This window comes from Danio aesculapii, chromosome 2 (assembly GCF_903798145.1).
Source record: "Danio aesculapii chromosome 2, fDanAes4.1, whole genome shotgun sequence".
In the NCBI taxonomy this organism is placed as follows: Eukaryota; Metazoa; Chordata; class Actinopteri; order Cypriniformes; family Danionidae; genus Danio; species Danio aesculapii.
The window spans coordinates 47,651,089-47,673,600 of NC_079436.1; the positions used below are offsets into that span (position 1 = coordinate 47,651,089).

Genomic DNA, 22,512 nt, shown 5'->3' on the forward strand with positions numbered 1-22,512 from the left:
CACACAGGCATTTATAGCTCCGCCCTTTTTTGAAAAGAGCATAATCTTATTTGAATTTAAAGCGACCGTCACCAAAATGGCACAATTAGGATCAAAGTCTAAAAGAGCTATGAAACATTATTTTTGGGGTATTTTGAGCTGAAACTTCACATTCGCACTCTAGGGACATCAGAGACTTATTTTACATCTTGTAAAAATGGGCATAATAGGTCCTCTTTAAATCTTTAAAATCACATGAATGTTTAATTTGATCTTCCATTAATTTAACATTTACCATTTTTCTGTGACCTATAAATGCTTAGAATATAATTATTTCAGAGCTTTTTACACTTGAACTAGATACAAAATAAATATTAGATGAAAATCTGTAAAAAAAATTAAGTAATTATAAAATAGAACTATATTATGTTTTAATACTTGATCAAATAAAAAGCATACTTTGGAGAGCGCGAGAGACGTCTTAAAAACAAACATAATTGTGACAGCTAGTTCACATTTAAATTTAATCGAATCACAAGGTTTGATTGTATTTTTATGTTTAAATACCAGGTTAAAAGCGAAGTTTAGAATACCCTTGTGTATATTATTTCTAATGTGAGTCTTGACAGTGTATTTTGTGTGGAGCATTTGCATTTTAACTTAAACTGTTTTTTTTTTACACTCCCGTAAGATCTCTTAGATCAAGTCATCAAAATTTAGTTTTAGTTCCTCAGTTCAGACTAACACATAGAGGGGTGGGTCCGCGTTTATAGAACACTTCAGCCCTTGAGTTTAGAATAGCTCCATCACTATCTATTTTTAAATCACTCCTAAAATTGTACCTGTTATGCTTGGCCCTTTAATATTATTTTAATAGTCTTTTCTACTGCTTCATTTTGTAATTTATTCAGTCGTTTCTGTCGTTTTTTTTTTTGTTTGTTTTTATAATCTGTCTTTTTATTTTACTCTGTTTTTTATACAGCACTTTGGGCAGTCTTGTGGCTGTTCCTAAATGTGCTTTATAAATAAATGAACTTGAACTTGCTATACAAAGAAATATAAATTACAGTGTATACACAAATGCACAAAAGTTAATTCTGTACTATTATAGTTTATAGAATGCTATTAAACTGTAATTAGATAGAAATAGGATTAATTGGCACTGGTTTGGGTAGGACAATCGAAAACTAGACCAGTAAGTTAAAAGTCAATAGTGTGAGTTCGAATTTAAAGATGAGTCAGTACTTTAGGTCAAGGGTGTGTAATGCACTATTAAAATAATTACATGGAATTAAAAGCTGGTGTTTCCATCATCATGGGAAAACCTGGATGTACTAGAAGTCTTGAAGTTTCATCTTGTTGAGCTCTGAAATATTTATTGATCTATTACTTTATTGAAGTAATGAAATTCAATGGTAAATAAGTATAGAAAATCTTGTTGTTAATATTTTTTAAATCTGAAGCACGAGTTCATCTTAAAAGTCTGCGTGAACCAAACATTGTCGAGACTTTTATTGCAGTATGTTGATGTGCTTCCAACTGAAATGGAATATTGAGTAGGGGCGGGGCTTTCATGTGCACATAATTTCCTGGCAAACTTAACAGTAAGAGAGGGTATTAATATGCAGTTACTATGGAAACGCTCAGGTTGATGTCAACAGACGCCAATCCAAACTCGAAAGCAAATGAGCAGACTTTATTGAAGATCAGCAAAACAAAGACATTTTTTCAGTGGATTAACTAATACAGATTAATTACTGATACTAATACTGATAACTAATACTGATTAATTCACTTTAAGAATAACAATGTGAGCTACCAATAAACATTGTCAATTTTGATTTCAGGCAGATTTTAAAACTTTGGATAATGTGGCTAGTTAATCAAACTATTTATTTAATTACTACAGTCATAATAGTAAAGGAACGAACAAATTAGCTGGCTTTAGAAAAACACAAACAACACCTTTAAATGAATTAACATCTAATGAATTCTTTCAATTTTGTAAGTGTGCTAATCCTGCTGTGTGTGTTTGTGTAGTGTCTGATTACAGCACTGGTCGTGTTGGAGCTCCTCTGGTGTGTTCAGAGATCATGCTGAAAGACTGGGAGGAAGGCAAGTTCTGCTCATATACTTCTATTAAGATGTCATTTTAGAAATAGCATGCAATTTTAAAAGGTCTATTCCAGACATTGAAAGCCAAGTCATTTTCAATATCAGGGATTTTGGTTTGTCATTTAAAATTTGACCTCACGTTCATCCAAAATGCTGATTATTGTAGCAAAATAATTACTGATAGACAGTGAATTTTTTACTGATTGAAAAAAAAAATTGACAGCAATATTTAATTCTTCATTACTTTTTTAACCTGAAGAACCATTGGTCTCTGTAATTTATATAAAAGGAACACACTGAGAGAATGCGTTTACCTTTTCACCATATAATGTCTACTTATTATATTTGATACATGACTCTAAATGATAAAAATAAACAACTATTAAAATCTGTTTAACAACAGCATCAGGAGAATCTTGTTAAAATTACTCATTTAAGGGATAGATACAACTAACATAGCCTTGTTCGAATAGGCTTTGGCTGAACAGCCATTGCAATAATGTCTAAAGTGAGATGACACCTCGAAGTATTGCACACTAGATGAGCAATTTCTATACACAAATACAATGTTATTTAACATACAACAACGCAGAAGCTGCGGAAGGAATTTGAACAGTGTTCTTGCTGGCCAAAGGAATTTGCCCCAGTTAAATGAAAAACAAATCGCAAGCTTCCCTACATTTGCATTCCATTTTTAGTCAGGGAAAAGTTATGGAATTCAACATTTGGTTTAGAGTGGGAACCCTGTGATTCACCGTATGCTCAAATTTGGATTAATATAAAGTCTGTATTAATGTTTTTGCTTTATTTCTGACCCTAGGTGGTTATTTTAGCACAGATAAACCAAACCCACGAGGAGAAATTCTAATTGGTGGTCCCAACGTCACCATGGGCTACTATAAAAATGAGCAGAGGAACCGAGAAGACTTCTTCGTGGATGTAAAAGGCCAACGTTGGTTTTGCACCGGAGACATCGGAGAGTTTCACCCTGATGGCTGCCTAAAGATTATCGGTGCGGAACAACACACACACACATTTACTTACAAGACATAATCTCAGAGCTATAGTAAGTACTTCAAGTATGTTATTTTAAAGGTACTGGGTTTAGTTTTGGAGGTCTTCTACAATAATTATACATACATTTATACATTTTTCTTTGTCGCATAATGAACATTTCAACAGCAGCTTTTTTTTCCCTCACATTGTTTGAAATGGATCTGGTCTTGGTAAACCCCGTCTTTCTGACAGCCTTCTCTATTCTAATTGTTCAGAGGGCTCAGTCTGTTGGGATTGGTCCAACATTTATGATGTGTTGGAACCCAAATCTTTTAACTTATGACAGTTGACCTTATTATTTCACATATGAACGAGCACAGCCACTAGAGCCTTATTGGTTCAGGAGTTCCAGTCTCATTCACTGCCATTGATTTTTAGCTGTAAAAAAACAGCTTGTTATGCTGCTTGATACTGCAAACTTTTACATTGTTTTTATGTGTATGCATTTTCATAAACAAAATTTGTTTGTAGAGCAAGTTTGACAGTTTACTGTCATTTATAATTCCTAGTATCATTCCAATTTCCCCATAGACAAATGAATCAGAAGTTATAAAATTACCGTATTCCAAATTAAGGCCAATAACTTGGGCCCAATCCCAATTCTACCCCTTAGCCCTCCCCCTTTTGCGCGTTCACATGAAGGGGTAGGGGTGTCCCAATTCTCTAGCTTGAAGGCGTAGGGCTAAGGGGAAGGGGTAGATACCCCTTCGAAAAAAGATTTTTCAGGACCAAACTCATAGCCAAGGGTTAGGACATTTTCCCAGAATACACCAGCCACAACGACAGCATAGCTGCACTAGGAAGTAAGGCAATCCTACACCCGGAATTAAGGCGATCCACAAATTTGTATTTTTTTGTCGTTATTACGAATTTTTATAGCAAACAATCATGTTTTAATACAACCATAACCGCGTTCGTGTTTTACCATCATGCTTTTTTTTTTTAAGTTCTTAAATAAAAACCGCAAAATTACACTATCTATAATCCGTAATACTAACTCTTGTATAGCAGTTCCACAACATTCTGTCAGTTAATGACACTCGAATGCCCTGTCAGAAAAGTCTAGTGACTGGGAATAGTGGGTAAAATTGGAATTGGGCCCAAGTTATTGGCCTTAAGTTGCAATGCAGAAGTAAGCTCTTTTTTTGTGCTAGCCACTTAGAGTGTCTGCTATAATGTTAATGTTGTTTTTTGTGTGTTTACATAGAGGAATATGGCGTAGTGGCCATGGTGTAAATACCAGAGGTGTGAACTTATACTGGTCTCACGGTTCGGTTACGATTATCATGCCATCGATTCGGTTCAATTCTATATTTCGGTGCATCACGGTGCATTGACGATGCTTTCCATACACAGTGTTGTATTTTAGGGGGTGGCTATAACAAGCTGTCTGTATAAACACACACACACACATGGACACACAACACCACACTGTCTCTCATTCACACACACATACACAAACATAGACGGCACCAAACAAGCACGCACACACACACAAACACACACACATGCTTGCTTGCTCACTGGCTCGGGAGCGATATTGTGAGACCGCCCACTCCTGTTAAAATTACACCAGAGTTACCGACCGCTGCCGCGCTTTATTCTGAAATTTATTCCCGCGGAATACATACAGCCGAGAGAAAAAGAGAGGGGAGGAAAAGTCACAACAGCAGCCGAGAGGAAAAGTCACGCCAGCAGGTGAAATGGGCCACAGTGTGAGAGAGAGAGAATTGAGTACTTTCATTACCTCAATCGCAGAGAAATAGGGGCTTCTGCTGTAAGTGCCAGTGAAAGATTTTCCAGAAAACACACACACAGTGAAATTTTTTAGTAGTTGGCGCCTGTAGTGTTGTAAATACCTCGCCTCCCTCACGACAGAGCGCATATGAGATAATAACTGGTTCTGATTATTACTGAACCAATACCGAATTGTCTGCGTCTGCATCATGGTGCACCGAAGAAACAATTAATTTTGACACCCCTAGTAAACACGCAGTACAGTACGATCTTATTGCCACATTAGATTGTTATGATAATATATGCCTTCAGTGATTTCCTGAAGATAAATACCAAAAAAATAACACAACTGGAATAACTACAACAGTCGCGATCGTCTGATCTCATATGAAGCAAGAGATTGCGATGACATGAGATGACGTGTGCAGCAGGTGCTGTAGTGCTGTCTCATTCCTAAGGGGTAAATTCTGAAGCCCTTCACACTGTTTTAAAGGCCAAAGGGAAGGGATACAAAAATAGAATTGGGATTGGGCCTTGGAGTCATTAATTTTTATATTTAACTTTGCAGACCTTTTACATTCACCAACAACTATATTATATCCAAGAAAGCATAATAGGGGTACTTCAAGTATTGTCATAGTCATTTCTATACAAGTTTTATTAATTAATTGTGGCATCTGCGTGTAGATCGAAAGAAGGACCTGGTGAAGTTGCAAGCCGGTGAATATGTGTCTTTGGGCAAAGTGGAGGCTGTGCTGAAAAACTGCCCACTCATCGACAACATCTGTGCTTACGCCAACAGGTACAATTACACACATGCACAAGACAAACATACTTGCCCAAAAACATGCACATATATATTGTGACAGTTAGACATACTCGCTTCTCAAATATAGCGTGCACACATACGCTGCTCTGTCTGAAATGTATAAACCTTTCCTTCTCTTTACACAGCGATGAATCTTATGTGATTGGGTTTGTGGTGCCCAATCAGAAGCAGCTAACCGCTCTTGCTGGGCAGAAGGGCATCAGGGGATCATGGGAAGAGATCTGCAACCATGCAGAGATGGAGAAAGAGGTTCTACGTATCATCACAGACGCAGCTATTTCAGGTTTGTAAGCAGCGAAGCAAAATAAGTTGGAATTTGAATTGAATCGGCCACGATGCTAAATTGGATCGACAGCTAGTTACTAAATTGCAGGATATTGAACAGTCACATGATCACAGGATTTATATTTGAAATAAATGCTGCTGTTGACAGAATCTGATAATATTAAGCAAGACAGTGTTTTTTGGTTGATGTTAGTAGCAAATGTTTCTTAAGCAGCAAATCACCATATAAGAATGCTTTCTGAAGGATTATGTGACACTGAAGACGGGGTTATGAGTTAATGATTAACTTAGTTCAATCAACAAATCAATTTCTAGCGGTTCTTCTAAATGCTGCCGCTCTTCAAATTAGAAGCTATATTTACTGGTACATGCATAGCATTATTCACCTTATTCTCCGTGTACAAGTAGGCGCAGCTATTTGAATCATTTTGGCTCGAGACTTCCGGTCTCATTCACTTCCATTCATTTTTAGACGTTAAAAACAGCTCGTTTTGCTGCTCGATGTTGCAAACTGATATTTTCTTATTATATTATTCTACTTTGTATAGTCATGCAAACACTTGTTTGTAGAGTAAGTAGTTTGACCCTTTTCTGCCGTTTATTATTCCTAGTCATCTCTCCCACAGACAGCTGAATCGGAAGTACTAAAACAATCGCAAAAACGAGCGCACTTCAGCATTGAAGAATAAGGTCAATAAAAAGCTACACACTTTTAATCCAAATACAAGCATGCAAACCCTTACAGAGCAAGTTTAAGCATGTAAACAAGAAATGCTGTGAAGTCTAATGCACTGATTGTATTGGCCGGTTTATTTTACAGAATAATAATTAGCTTAAATTGACTCTCTCAACCTTTTACAAAACACCACGAAAATGATATTATATCTTTTTAGGCATTTTGCTTTTGTTTTACATGTTTGTTTCTTAGAGCTTAGTTAGCCACAGTTCTCAACACCACAAAGCTTGGTGCCTGATTGCATAAAACTCTTTAAGGGTAATTTCCCTTAAGACCGCCCTTATGTTTTTCTTAAGCTTAAGCATGTTGCATAAAATAACCCTTAAACGTTACTTAAGGCTTTCTATAAATGAAATAAATGTCACAGAACACTCAGAATTTCCCTTAAATGTCTTTTTTTCCCTTAAGTAAACCAAGTGTAAACTAAAGCTTCAGTTGCCTAAGTATAGTCTAAGGTTGGTAAAACGCTACCTTAAGAGTTTCACAAACACAATTCATGATGAAAAACTGTTAGAACATGGATTTGATCGTTGTGCAAGACCATTATAATTAAAAGAAAGTGGCCTCAAGTGTCACCCAGTGTATGATTTAAATAGAATGTATTGCTAAATTAATACTGCTAAACTTAATGTTAACAGCGTTACCTCAGATCATTTTTTAACCTAAGTAATTTTAATATAAGTGTTATTTCTGTGCTGCATCCTTTAAGATCTTAACAGTTTTGTGTGTCTGCGTGAATGTGCGCATTCAACTGTATAGTGTGAGACACTTGACTAGATGGAAGATTGCTTGCTTCACAGCTATACAGATGTGGTGCGAGTGACTTTTGGGTTTATTGTTGACAATTTTTAGCTGCTGTGATGGGAGCGCACTGATCACTCCTGTCTAGTGTCACACATACATTAAAATCATTGCTTATGATGATTTATGAGCCTGTTTTCTGTAAAACTGCCAGCAGGTTAAAACAGGAGAAGAATAAAGGCAAGTCATTTCACTCGGCGGCCATCTTTGAAACGCCTTTTGGACAGTATGCTCAGCCATTCTGTTTGAATGGGGAAACATCAAATTCTCAAGTTTACGATTAAATTTCGTATTTGATATCACGAATAAAATTAAACAACAACCATCTATTTAGTTTCATTTATAAAAGTTTGAATCAAATCAAAATTTGCCGAAACTCAAGTCCTCACCGAGTCCCTCCCCCAGAGAATCCTCAGTCTATAGCAATCAATGATTGGCTCCTGTACTAGAAGACGGGGCTTCATTCACCATATTGATTATTCCCCTTTTTCCCATTCAAAACTATACGAGTGACATGTCCTATGTATTCTATAGTCTTTACTAGCCTGTCCATGGCAACAGTATATACTTTTTTTAACAACAAACCTCTGTCGATGTTATGAAACACTTAAAAGTTTTCCTTACCTAAGAAAACTATTTGAGGGATTACATGCAACACTCTTTAATTATTCTCTTGGGTAACCTTAAGGTGCAAAAATTGAGGTACGTTCAAGAGTTCACGCTTAGCTAATGATTATAAAGCTTGTTTGGCATGCTGTCCTGGGAGAGAGCCCAGAGCTTATAAGATCCTCAAGCCCAGGGCTCCCTCCTGTTTGCAGGGCGAAAGAGGAGTTTGAGCTCAGATAGATCCCGAGAACTCCCCTGGCTTATTTATGGCTAATGACAATTTAGGGATTGCTTAGGGAGAGATATACTGCTGACTAAAAGCTCATCTATGGTGCCAATTTGGTATGGTCAATTCACTTATGTCGCGTTTGAACTGTGGGAGGAATGGGGAACCCGGGGGCACGAGGAGAACATATAAACTCCGCACAGAAATGTCGACTGGCCTAGTAAGACTTGAACCAGTGACATTCTTGCTGTGAGGCAACAGTGCTATCCACTGGGCCGCTGTGCCGCCCAAACTAGGAAAAGAGAGGTGGAATAGGGGTGGAAGGGGGATTCTTTTGAGATGAAGATAACTGAGGTAAGAAACTCTGGCTATTTATGGTGTGTTAGGAATCATCTGATTGGTGAATCATGTGTTAGCTAATGCGGGACCAGCTGTGATCAATCATAAGCACGTGATCCTCTCAAAATCAGTTTATGAAAAATCTTCACTTATGCACTGAATTTTAAATGAAATGTCTTTTGTTTTGATTGACAGGTAAGCTGGAGCGCTTTGAGATCCCAAAGAAAATCTGTCTGAGCGCTGAACCGTGGACACCAGAGACAGGCCTGGTTACCGACGCCTTCAAACTGAAACGCAAGGAACTAAAAACACACTATCAGGACGATATCGAGAGGATGTACGGCGGCAAGTGAATGAAACCAGGGGTCAGTCGGCGGTGTGACGTGGGGGGAGGGAGGGGGTAATTTTAGGACACACCATACCACAATGCCTATATACAAAAAAAACAACCCACGGTCCTCTGCCTTCCTGCACCCTGTGATGCTCTGCGATCAAAACAGGGACACACTTGAAATTTGTTCGGTTTTGTTTGATGAGAGGAAACAGAACGACTTGTACTCGATTTGTAACTGAAACAGGTTACAAATAATGCACTTTTCTCAGATGAATCCCCGGAGAATGATACACAATACAACCTACAGACTGAAAGACTTTTGGATCCCGCCCACATTTCTTTTTTCACTCTCATTGGCTCGCTCTGATAGACACGCCCCTCGCCCCGCCCACACGTTGTTCTGCAGGCAGATGCGGTTAATGGTTCCACCCTGTTGCGAAGCAGTCACACTGAATTCTCATCTCGAGTCTATGCAGGGAAACCTTTTACGATTTGACGGTATTTTTTGTTGCTCGTTTCTGTTACCCATTTTTTTCAGACTTTATTTTTTTTACTTTAAAGATTGTCGTCGTGGACTGATTTTTGAGCTGTGCAAGATTTGGATGTATATGGAATGCTTCTTTAAATGTATCTGTTACAATGCTACTTTTTTCTAAATGAACTTGGTCCTTTGTACTTGACATTTTGTTACTTTTTAAACCTCAGTTTCTGTTGTTTACCTGTATCCAAAGGCTGTTGCCCTGTATGATACTGAATGATGTAGTTCAAGTGCTAGTTCACACTGAGGACTGTGTTACTAGACCAAAAAATGCAGAAAATCCTATCAATCCAGACCAGTATTACACCAGACAGCTGTTACAGAGAGCATTCTTAAGCCAGAGACATGCTCAAATACTTCAGCAAGCAGTGAGTTTGTTGGTCAGGGCAACTTTAACATCAATCCAATTTCACATTTCCATGTCAATGAGTTGCCGTCCACCCAAGTGAATGCATTTAATATTCAGTCTGCATCTGAAAGATTCACTCCTCGTATCTACCACATTCCTTTCATCACGTTTACATGATTCACACTCCATATTTACAGCATTTTCCTCTGAACTCATTTGTAAGCCTTTAAACTTACTCCTTATATGTGATCATATGATGTCAGCCATTGTGTTGCATGGATGTTTTGCAGGGGAGCCAAATGTTGAGTAGTTTCTTTTGTTTTGTTTTCTTATAAGGCCATTTTTATTATTATTATTATATTGTGATATTGTAATTGTAGAAAAAAATTAGTGACTTCAACAAAGAGGAAACGTATGAATTTGAATGTGCAATATACTTCTGTATTTTGAGATCCATCAAATAATACGCACAGTCCCGCCCCGAGAGCATGAATGTCTCCAGGCTGTCCGATGTAACAGAAGATACGCATTTATTCTGCTTTCAGACTGATTCACATTAGACTCTGCATGAATCGGGGAGATGTAAACCAAACAAACAAGCTCCTAATAAGAACTTGTAAATGTTGCATTTGCAAAATGGGGGCGAATCTGTACATTTATTATGTAGAAAATGTACTGTTTTTGTTGATTTTCAGCATTTAAAATTTTCAAGACCAACTGTTGACGTTTTGATTCATTCCCAATGTTTTCTTTAGACAGATTTTAATGAATATTTAGGTGTAGAAACACTCCAGCTTTATGATGCTCTTTACGATAAGTACTTTTTATGTTTGTCCAAAAAGGAACTGAAGGCAAATAGCGTTCCTAGACAAGTCTGCCTTTCCTGAGCTTGATGGATGATGTTGATTGCCTTTGTTTTTTACACAGTGGAAATGAATAATAGGAATTTAAACTTTTGATAATTTATTTCTGTCTTCTGATTCAGGGAGTGACTCATCCTGAGCTGCTGTACCGCTTACCTTGATTGTGCTTCATTTGCATCCCACAATATCATTGGCTCCTGCTACAAAAGCAGGGGGCCAATCAGCCACTAGCCCAGAGAGAACCCCTGGCATTGCTAAGTGTTATCTGATTGGTTTGTACACCTGTCAGTCATTCCTTTGGCAACAGCTTTTCCAAATGAATCAGCTTGTTAGACGCTGCTGATCACGCCATCAAGTCCATATTTTAAACTAACCTAATTTTATCCGAATGATGCTTGACAGCTGCACACAGACCTACTGAGCCTTTTTAGACGCTGGTGGATTCATTCTCTCACCTGTTACCTGTCGCTCTGTACTGTAAATATGACTTTTATGTCTGAAAATCAGTTGCATTTAGCAGATGTACAAATGTAATATCTCCTTTAAATATCTTTGTTACTGACCGGGTTTGGGCTTTATTTTTTTTCTTCCTCTTTGTGGATCGTTGCTGTCTTAAGATAAGCAGGTCATAGCAAACAACTGCTCTATTTATTTGTAATTTGGCCTTGAAACTATGTTATACGGAATAAAGTTTTGTGAATTGCGAGGGGTATTGCTTTGAGTGTGATCTTCATTTGTCAAAAATTAGTTAAATTTGAAAATGATCAGGGTTAACAACTGTATGTTTGCTATTTATTTATTTTAAATTAATTTGTGTGTTTATATAATATAAATGTTTTCGGTAACGAGAGTAAAATGAATTTAATATTACATTTAAGTGCATCTCATAACTGTTGTTCACCAGTAGATGTCACCATTAGATAATGGATCTACTTTACTGCAGTAATGGAATAAAATACTAATAGTATACAAGTAGTATCACACCCGTAGCCAGCCTGGTGAAAGAGGTGGTTCTTGTTTCTCAAAAAGTGGACCTTTTGGCAATTATACACCTCATTTTCACCTCTATTTAATTATGAGATTTAAATACTATATAAGCACTATGTTTAGCTGAATTTAGCTTGGCAGATTTTCATCATAATCAACTTTTTGATGTACCAATAATATTTACTAAAAATTTAGAATCAAGAAATATGGAAAATAAAATCAGTTTAAATTAAAAACAAGCCTATTGTCATTTAGTAGGCACATAATGAATAACAAGCTGGCCAGCACATTCAACTTTCATCAGTCAGAATGACCATTTCAATAAATATAATAATAATAATAATAATAATGAGCTTTACCATTTTTCTAGCCTTTCTTGTAAAAAAAAGTGCATTTGAAAATTCATGGATTACAACAATAGCCAAGTTAGTATTCAAATTAATCTTAGTATGGGCCGCTTTTAGAGCTTTACACCTTTTTATTGCTCATTCTTTGTTTCAAGAATAAGGTCCTGGATTTAGAATAAAAGTTACCTGTAAAATGTTTTCTCTATTTAAAAAACAATACAGTAGCAAAAGATGACTTCACTTGCATCAGATTGTATGTTTTCTATCAGCTGGATGTTGGACTCATGAAAACTAAATGTTTGCATTGGCCCAAACTGATTAGCTGAAGTCACACAGCAAACAAAGAATTCTGCTCCGTCTTAAATCCTTTTCGATGGGTTATTTTCATTATTTATAATGGCATAGCCGTCAAAGTAGGACAAATGATCTCATTTCTGGGACAAATTCTGGACCCTGGCCTGGTCAGTGAGGGGTGGGTCTTTCAAATCATCCGAACCTCCCTGGCTACAGGCCTGAATATATATTTATTCATTCGTTTTCTTTTCAGCTTAGTCCCTTTGTTAATCTGGGGTCACCACAGTGGAATGAACTGCCAACTTATCCAGCATATGTTTTACGCTGCGGATGCCTTCTAGCAGCAACCCATCACTGGGAAACACCCATACACTCATTCACACACATACACTATGGACAATTTACCTCACCCAATTCACCTGTACCACATGTCTTTGGACTGTGGGAGAAACCTGGAGGAAACCCATGCAAACATGGGGAGAACATTCAAACTCCACACAGAAATGCCAACTGACCCAGCTGAGGATCATTCTTGAGATGTTTAAGCAGCTTAATTGAAGTTCACCTGTGCTAAATTCAGTTGATTGCACATGATTTGAAAAGGCATACACCTGTCTATATAAGGTCCAAGGGTTGACAGTGCATGTCAAAGCACAAACCATGCATGAAGACAAAGGAATTGTCTGTAGACCCCCAAGACAGTATGGTCTCGAGGCACAAGGCTGAAAGTTCCAGTGAGCACAGTGGCCACCATCATCTGTAAGAGGAAGATGTTTGGAGCCACCAGGACTCTTCCTAGAGCTGGCCGGCCATATAAGCTGAGTGATCGGGGGAGAAGGGTCTTAGTCAGGGAGGTGATTAATAAACCGATGGTCACTCTGAGTTCCAGCGTTACAGAGGAGAACCTTACAGAAGGACAACCATCCATGCAGCAATCCACCAATCACGCCTGTATGGTAGAGTGGCCAGACGAAAGCCACTCCTTAGCCTGGAATTTCCCAAAAGGCATCAAAAAGACTCTCAGACCATATGAAACAAAATTCTCTGGTCTGATGAGACTAAAATTAAACTCTTTGGAGTGAATGCCAGGCATTACGTTTGGCGAAAACCAGGCACCGCTCATCACCAGGCTAATACCATCCCTACAGTGAAGCATGGTGGTGGCAGCATCATGCTGTGGGGATGTTTTTCAGCTGCAGGAACTGGAAGACTAGTCAGGATAGAGGGAAAGATGAATGCAGCAATGTATAAAGACATCCTGAATGAAAACCTGCAGACTGGGGCGACAATTCATCTTCCAGCAGGACAATGACCCAAAGCACACTGCCAAAATATCAATGGAGTGGCTTCACAATAACTCGGTGAACAGCCTTGAGTGGCCCAGCATAAGCCCAGACCTAAATCTTACTGAACATCTCTGGAGAGATCTGAAAATGGCTGAACACAGTTGCTTCCCATCCAACCTGATAGAGCTTGAGAGGTACTGCAAAGAGGAATGGGTAAAAATTCCCAAAGACAGGTGTACCAAGCTTGTGGCATCATTTTCAAAAAAATCTTGAGCCTGTAATTGCTGCCAAAGGTGCATCAACAAAGTATTGAGCAAAGGCTGTGAACACTTATCTACATGTGATTTTTCAGGTTTTTTTTTATTTTTATAAATTTGCAACAATTTCAAAAACTCTTTTTTTCACATTAGTATCTTCTTTTTCACTAATTAGTATCAAAGAAAAACAGCACGTCAGTAATATGGGAATATCTTGGTTTCAAAGTCACAGACACAGAACAAAACCAGGTCATTTGTAAGAGTTGTCGCAGAATTGTTGCCACAGCTCAACGAAATACAAACAGCACCTAAAAAAGCACCACAGGCAGCTATATGAGGAGCGTCTTGCTAAAAAAGCAGAGGCATAGATTTAGCATGGACGGAGGGGAACTATTGAAATATTTTAATTCACTTAAAAAATTATAATAATTGCGCAATCAATATTAACCTACACATGTAGAAAAGGTTACGTCTCATCTCTCCTCGAGTCGCATCTCCCCGAAACACATATGAAGACTGTGATTGGCTGAGCCTTTCCCTGTTGTCATTTTTTCAACGAAAAGTGTAAGTCACATAAACTCAAGTTATCTACTGAATGAGTCCATCATGATAATGCTGTTAATGCTCGTATTTCCCCCGCTTTAACGCACAGTCTGTCGTTATAGCAGGCTGATAAAGTCTGTGAATAATTTTCCCTGAAAACAAACTGCAGAATAAACAGCTAAATGCAAAACTATATGAACCCTGCCAGTTCTCCTGATCTCTCAGAGTAGCATGTGCAATTTCGGTTGAAACAGTCTGTCAGAAAAACGACAGCCTGTGCTCCACCTTTTATCAATACTGATATATGACTATCATTTGCACTAAAGTCTTTATTAAACTCTCTCTTTATATCGGTTAATAAACATTTGATTAACATTAGACTATCAGGCCTGGAGCCAGCTTTTTGAATGGGGTTTTTTGCAGTTATTTGCCTGATTTTCAATTGAATTATGAGGTATAGATATTACATTTAAGTGACATTTTAAGAACACCTTTTTACTGGATTAGATTGTCAGATGGTTATCATAACCACAATTTTTGAGGTACCAAAATATATATTTAAACCATTTTGTCAAATTGCTTGTCACACTATTTTACTATCTTAAGTGTTTATTTGCAAATGTGCATTTAAATTGTAAGATTTATATTACAGTTTACAAAAAAATAATGAAAATGTATAATAAACAAATATGAAAATATACTTTAAAAATACAAATGTATAATTATCTTTCATTACATATATAAACAATATTCATTCTTGGGGGGTGAGGGTTGTTTGATTCACCTGTTCCCACCAATGTCAAGTGCAAACCTACACCCTTGCTAAAATGTGACCTAAAAGTACTGTCAGTGATATTTAATCTAGTAGCAAGCAACAGCAAAGTACAATTTCAGAGTTGTTTGCTAATATAAGTTAATATTTTTAAGCATTTTAGTGGTAAAAAGCTAAAATACAGATTATTGAACTATTGACTTGACTACAAAATTAAATCGCAAATCAAATATCAATCGCAATATCTGTTCAAAAAAATAAATTAATTAAAATAAAAAATAAATAAATAAACCACAATTGGATATTTTCCCCAAATTGCACAGCCATAGTTGTAACATTAAAAAATGTTGAAAAAGTGAAGCGCTATGAATACTTTTCGGATGCACTGTAAATAATGAGGAAATGTTCATTTTTAGGTGAACTATCCCTTTAAGTATTTACTGCAAGTCCAGTTATTAAACCATATCAAATTAATCGTCTTTTTTATCTCAATTTTGTATCAGAACTTTGCAAACTCAAGAGTGGGAATATGTTTGCAATAAATAAATGATACATCCATGACCTTGCTCGGTTAATGTAAGAGCTTTTTCTTTAAAGATCCAGCCGTTGAATCCTCAGCGGATGTGCTCAGCAGAATGATCTTTTAAAGAGAACCTACACAACTAAACAAGTCAGGCCTTAGAACAAGTATCAGTGACCATGGAAACCAAGGCCACAAGCCGACAGCGGCGGTCTTTTGAGATCATCAGAAGGTGGAGATGCACAGGAGACAAAGACATTCTTAGAAACTTGGTGACAAGTCAGTGAATGGCATTATAGAAGAGGTGTGGAAAACATCAAATCAAAGATCAGGCTCATGATGAAAAAGAATGAGTCAAGCGCTGCACACAGCTGTGGATCAGATACAGATTCCTGCAAGATGACTCAGACGTGCGTTATTCATGCTACATCAAATTTCATACTGATAGAGATAGATAGACAGACAGCTAGATAGATAGATAGATAGATAGATAGATAGATAGATAGATAGATAGATAGATAGATAGATAGATAGATAGATAGATAGATAGATAGATAGATAGATAGATAGATAGATAGATAGATAGATAGATAGATAGATAGATAGATAGATAGATAGATAGATAGAGATAATTTTATGATGGATGGATGTATGTATGTTTACAACAGACAGACAGATATTTTTACAATAGATGCAAATCCGCCGACAAGCGAGAAAAGGAATATCTCTCAGAGGATCAGTTGGGAGCTTGTGGTAAACATGGATCCCTGCTAAACGCATCATGGTTCTCCCAGTCTCAATTTATGACTAATTCTCAGAAGCCTCTCTAACAGCATGTATTATTTTGTATTTATGACATCCACCTTTTGTTCTAACCTCACCTTAATGAACACTGAAGAATCCGCACATCATTTTCCATCCAATCAAACGGCTTAATTAAAAACATCACTCACACAGAGTCGATAGTGTCGATTATTATCTATGTCTCCCTGGCCCCCAACACACGCACACACACACACACACACACACACACACACACACACACACACGATTAACAATCAAATGGGGCTTGCAACGCAAGTATTAACATAATTTGACTTACAATGAGATCATTATAGTAAGCAGATTTTGTCCTCCTTTGCTTTAATGACATCATTATTTTAAATATTTACATGCAGTTGAAGTCAGAATTATTAGCCCTCCTGAATTATTAGCCCCCTTGTTTATTTTTTGACATTATTTAAAATCTGTGGCTAAGAAATAGCTATTAACTTATTTTCGTTTGGTGGGGCCAGTGAAAGTTTGGGCAGGGCAGGTAAAAATCTGAACCACTGGTCCAATCAGGCCAGTAGAAAAAATCCTAAGCGTTGAACCCTGGGATTTCCATACAGCAGTGAAAATTAACGTGTATCCTGTCACATTTGCCGTGCAAAAACAGTGCAAAGCTAAACGTGTGTGTGCCAGTGTTTTTATTTAGTTTTAGTCTTTTGACTAAAATTCCATTTTAGTTTTAGTCATGTTTTAGTCTTCTGAATCATTTTAGTTTTAGTCATGTTTTAGTCTTCTGAATCATTTTAGTTTTAGTCATGTTTTAGTCTTCTGAATCATTTTAGTTTTAGTCATATTTTAGTCTTCTGAATCATTTTAGTTTTAGTTGACTACATATCATAAGATTTTAGTCGACTCTATATTTAGTTTACTAAAATATATTTGGTTTAATTTAAGTGTAATTCAATTAAATATTGTATACATTTATTTATACAAAACATTCTAACTTAAAATTAAATAATACATCTCATTAAAATATGAAATATAGCTTTTTCCATTGAAAATCAAAAATTAGATATGCATTGTTTATTTGTATCATAAGTAATATGTAAAATTATGTGTCAGCAAGAACAGTATACTGAAAATTGCAATAATACTGCAATTATTTAGCAAACCCTTTATTTTAAAGAGCCACGAAACCCCCCTGTTTCAGCAGGCTGTTTTTACACATGGGTGTGTCCAGTTCTGTTTAGGTGGGAGTGTCGGGAGAGGGAAAGAGGGAAGGTTTTGGATAAAAATGTGAGTTTGGGCACGCACTGATTTTCACAGAGGCAAAACAAACACACAGACGCAGAGGAGAAAGACGGTGACTGTGTTTACATGGACATCAGTAATCGAATTATTTCCCAAATCATTATTTTGACGACTTTAACTGTAGTTTGGCACTTTCACTTTCATTCAGGAACATTTTATGCGTGCCCCCATGACAAACCAGATATTGCATACGAGGAACTGCTGGAAAAGTGAAGTTTTTTTTAAACTTTATTTTTAAACATTAAAACATTTTACAGAATAGAACATTCAGTGACAGCAGCGATTAAAAAATAAATAAATAAACGACAAAAAAGTAACCCTAGATCTAAACAAGAGTGAAATTTTAATGGAATGTTTGATACCGCACGTCGTATAAGAGAAAAAAGCCTCCGCATATCTCGGTAACAGATGCACTTGGTAGGATAGTCTATACACACGGCTGTCTGACGCTACCTGTCACAAAATTCAGCGAAAATTCTACACGACGGTAATAGTTTGATTGCGGTGTTTACATGTTTACACTCGGAGAGCAGCATTTAAACGGATCTTTCAGTCCATAATGTTGTAGTAATATTAACGTACTGCAAACTTAGTAACTAAATCATTTTGACTAAAGTATGTCTTTAAAAACTGAAAGAGTACTGCTGACGATACAAACTAACTTTGCCATCTGAATAAACAAACAAAGACCACTGATCGCTTACTTACCAAATCTGTAGAGGCAGGACAATCAACACCAACTGGAGCCCTGTCTTTATTAAAAGGAGATGAGCGGTAAATCAGGATTTCACCATTTCCAGATACGAAAAGCTCTCGGCTAAAAATGTTCATTACAGACGTATTTCTGTGGCGGCTTTTATTCTAGCCAGAATAAAACAAATAAGAAAAAATGTTATAGGAAATACTGTCAAAAATTCCCTGCTCTGTCAAACATCATTTGGGAACTATTTGAAAAAAACTAATTCACAGGAGGGCTAAAAATTTTGACTTCAACTGTATATCATTATATTAACAGTTTCAAAAATCATACACACGCAGTTAATTTCCATGTTTAAACCAAATTCTGAATCTCAGATGTTAGACCTCACTGTACATTACACATGTCAACATCAATTACATCACCAGTTTACAGAACAGAGTGGTTGTATACAGATTCCAAAATGATGAAGAGGTGTGTGTTGTGTGTGAGAGAGAGAGAGACAGCAGACTGACTGTCAGGATGTGTTTGCTGTTCTCCATCTGTGGCGTTGGCAGGAAGAGATGGCGAATGACACATCAGAAGAAAAGCAATAAACAAAATCATCATGGGTGGAAGATGAGGGGAAACCTTTGATTGACTCCTACATGCGGTATACCTATAAACATGCATATATTTAACCCACACCATGGACAGATTGGAGTGGGCACATCTACATACAGTATGACTCACCGCTGCTCAACCTTTCTCAGTCTCTCTCTGTCTATTCAATTTAGCCTGTTTTATTGGCTTGACAAACAACTGTACATTTGAAGTGCCAGTATTTGCAGTGTTTTAATGAACTGCCTATAGAAAAATATGATTGCTTCTGGTGCTTGACACAATGCCAGGGTGTTGCTATGCAGTTGCTAGAATATACCGGAGAGTTATACCGGAGGTTGTTGGTTTTTAATGCATTAGTGCTAGCTCATCTTTTTCAGAGGTTCCAGAAATATTTAAAAAATAATAGCAATAATTTTGGGGCCTCACGGTGGCACAGCGGGTAGCACGATCCCCTCAGAGCAAGAAGGTCACTGGTTCAAGCCTCAGCTGGGTCAGTTGGCATTTCTGTGTGGAGTTTGCATGTTCTCCCCGTGTTGGGTTTCCTCTGGGTGCTCCGGTTTCCCCCAGCGGTCCAAAGACATGCGCTGTAGTTGAAATGGGTAGGCTAAATTGTCCGTAGTGTATGTGTGTGAATGGGAATGTATGCATGTTTCCCAGTGATGGGTTGCAGCAGAAAGCTGCGTAAATCATCTTGGTCACTTGAGCACCTAAATTTAACCCACAAGCAGCAAAATGAGTAAGAAACAGATGTCTTTGAAAAGTTTCTTTGCTAAGGGGAAAAGGCCCAGTGAAGGACTCATGAACTGCCAAGAAATGGATCTGCAACCCATTTGTCAACAAATCAGATTAATCCACCATGTCTGTGCAAGAAGATCAACTGCTGGAGATCGGAAATGTCGGCAGACTTTTAGGGGCCGTTCGCATATCGTGTCTTTTCTAGAGTTCGCACAAGTTCGTTGTTTCCAATGGAGGTGCGTGGCTTACCTTCCAGACGCATACAGTTAAATAAATACTGGGAGCACACCGCGAGTCACGTGACATTGACCGATCAGCTTCAGCTTGTATGGAATATACACATTTCGCTAAGACTAATTATCTCAGACAAACAAAGAAGACCCAAAGACTGCAGTGCTTTGTAATTTTCTCCATAAATAAAACTTGTATCAGAGATACTGCAATGTTTTATCTGCTCGTCATCTTCTGAAAAAATGGTTGATGGCCGCCAACCAATCTAAAAACCACAGATAACCCCGAACACCCCCTCCCCTCCCCTCGACCCCCTAGGAAAATAATTTTTTTTAATTTTTAATTTCTAAGTAAATAGACAATAGGAATGTCAAAATGAATCGTTTCTTCGATGCACTGCAATGCAGAAGCGGAAGAAAACAATCATCCAGACTCAAGTCCAACAAGTCCAAAAGCCAGGGTCTGTCATGTTATGAAGTTGTGTCAGTGCCCTTGGCAAAGGTAATTTTCACTTCTGTGATGTCATCATTAATGCTGAAAAAAGATTTTGGAGCACAATATGCTGCCTTCTTTTCCAGAGATGCCTATGTATATTTCAACCAGACAATGCAAAACCACATCCTGCACACATTGCAAAGCTCTGGCTGTGGAGAAAGAGGATACAGGGACTTGACTGGCCTGCCTGCAGTCCCAACCCGTCTCCAATATAGAATGTGTGGTGCATTTTGAAGTGCAAAATGCAACAACGAAGACCCCATACTGTTGCTCACCTTAAGACTTGTTTGCAGGAAGAATGAGACAAAATTATACCTTAAACACTTCAACACTTGGTGTCAGTCTCTAAACCTCTCTTCAGTCTCTAAACGTCTTTTAAGTGTTGTGAAAAGGAATGGCAACATTACAAAGTGGTAAACGCTTTACTGTTCCAACAAAAATAAAAATCATGAGGAACACATTAAATAATGCATGTTGTATTGTCTGCAATGTATTACAAGTCAAACTAAATTTAAACCATTATATTTTTATTTGCTTTTTCCATACTGTACCAACTTTTTCTGATTGGGGTTGTATTTACACAAAAATCTTATTGCATAGCAGCATCCTATAGAAAGTATTAATTTAAAAGAGATTTGTAAAGGCACTGAATATATTTGCATATATTTGCTCAGTGTAACTCAGATTAATGAAATTATCACTGCAGCATCAATGCTATATGTCATTCTTTTACATAAATCCCACTATTTAGCACAACTGCTGACACAAATAAGTTGAATTATTATAAACAGCTGGGCTGCACAAAATATTTAATCAAAATTAACCACCTCTGACTCTGAGTTCACAACAGGTTTTTGCTGAAAAACTATTTCACTATAGAATAGGCATGGGATAGTAATTGTTTTCAAGGTATGCCGCAGTTTGGAAAAGTCAGAGTTTTAAAAACGCCAAATTTTCTGTTATACCGTTCCTGAGGTATTTGGAATATATATATTTTTTATGTTTTTTTTTTTTTTTACATTTTTTCGATCGATAGAAAAGTGCGTTCTATACAGTATGAATGTGAGTAGTGTGAATGGAGCTCGGACGTACTGTGAATGCTGTCATCATCACGTGACATACCTGCTTCACTCTCATTCCTGAATTCTTTCGCAGTGCATAATGGGGTAGTATAGCATCCATTGGATGCGCACTTCAGAATCTCACCAGAAGTAGTAGGACATTTGGGTACTTCTCGCGTACTGTTTTTAGAATTCTATGAATTTGGACATACAGTAGTATGTCCAAATTCATAGAATTCTAAAAACAGTACAGAAATTCTAAAGCCACCACAGAAATGCCTCGCATACTGTTTTTAGTGTACTATACAGTATGTGTGTAACTTTGGACACAGCCATTGTGTTCAAAGGGAAAAAAAAGTTCTTGTTTTTTAACCCAGACATTTAAAAAGAACATATTTTTGCTCAGTAATCACAATACTGTAAAGCCGTGAGGTTTTTATCCAAGGTTATCATACCATCAGAATCATATACTGGCCCATGCCTACTATAGAAAAAATGAATAAAGCTTTTACTTCTAAAACCCAACTGAAGCATGGATATATTAATAGACTGACAGATAATTAAGAAGCAGACCCATAAATATATAAATGTATATAAAAAACAATAATAATAATAAAAAATGATGAAACTTATGATAATTATTATTACAAAAATACCAAAAGTATTTTAGTATTTTGCAAATTCAAACTACAGCAGTAGTTGGTGTGAGACTGTGTGTGTTCTGTTGCAGTGAATAAGTGTATGTGTGTGTGTGTGAGAGATAGAGAGAGAGAGAGAGAGAGAGAGAGAGAGAGAGAGAGAGAGAGAGA

At 37.1% G+C, this 22,512-nt stretch overlaps 1 protein-coding gene across 1 annotated transcript in view; it reads left to right on the top strand.

Annotated features, from left to right (window-relative positions):
• Positions 1-11,500, top strand: part of acsl3b (acyl-CoA synthetase long chain family member 3b) — a 35,217-nt gene extending 23,717 nt beyond the window's left edge. The window contains exons 12-16 of the mRNA XM_056481032.1: positions 2,020-2,094; positions 2,915-3,106; positions 5,575-5,689; positions 5,842-5,999; positions 8,905-11,500. Coding sequence (XP_056337007.1) covers positions 2,020-2,094; positions 2,915-3,106; positions 5,575-5,689; positions 5,842-5,999; positions 8,905-9,062 — 698 coding nt within the window. The 3' untranslated portion in view covers positions 9,063-11,500. The remainder of the gene's footprint in view (positions 1-2,019; positions 2,095-2,914; positions 3,107-5,574; positions 5,690-5,841; positions 6,000-8,904) is intronic.
• The last annotated feature ends 11,012 nt before the right edge of the window (positions 11,501-22,512 follow it).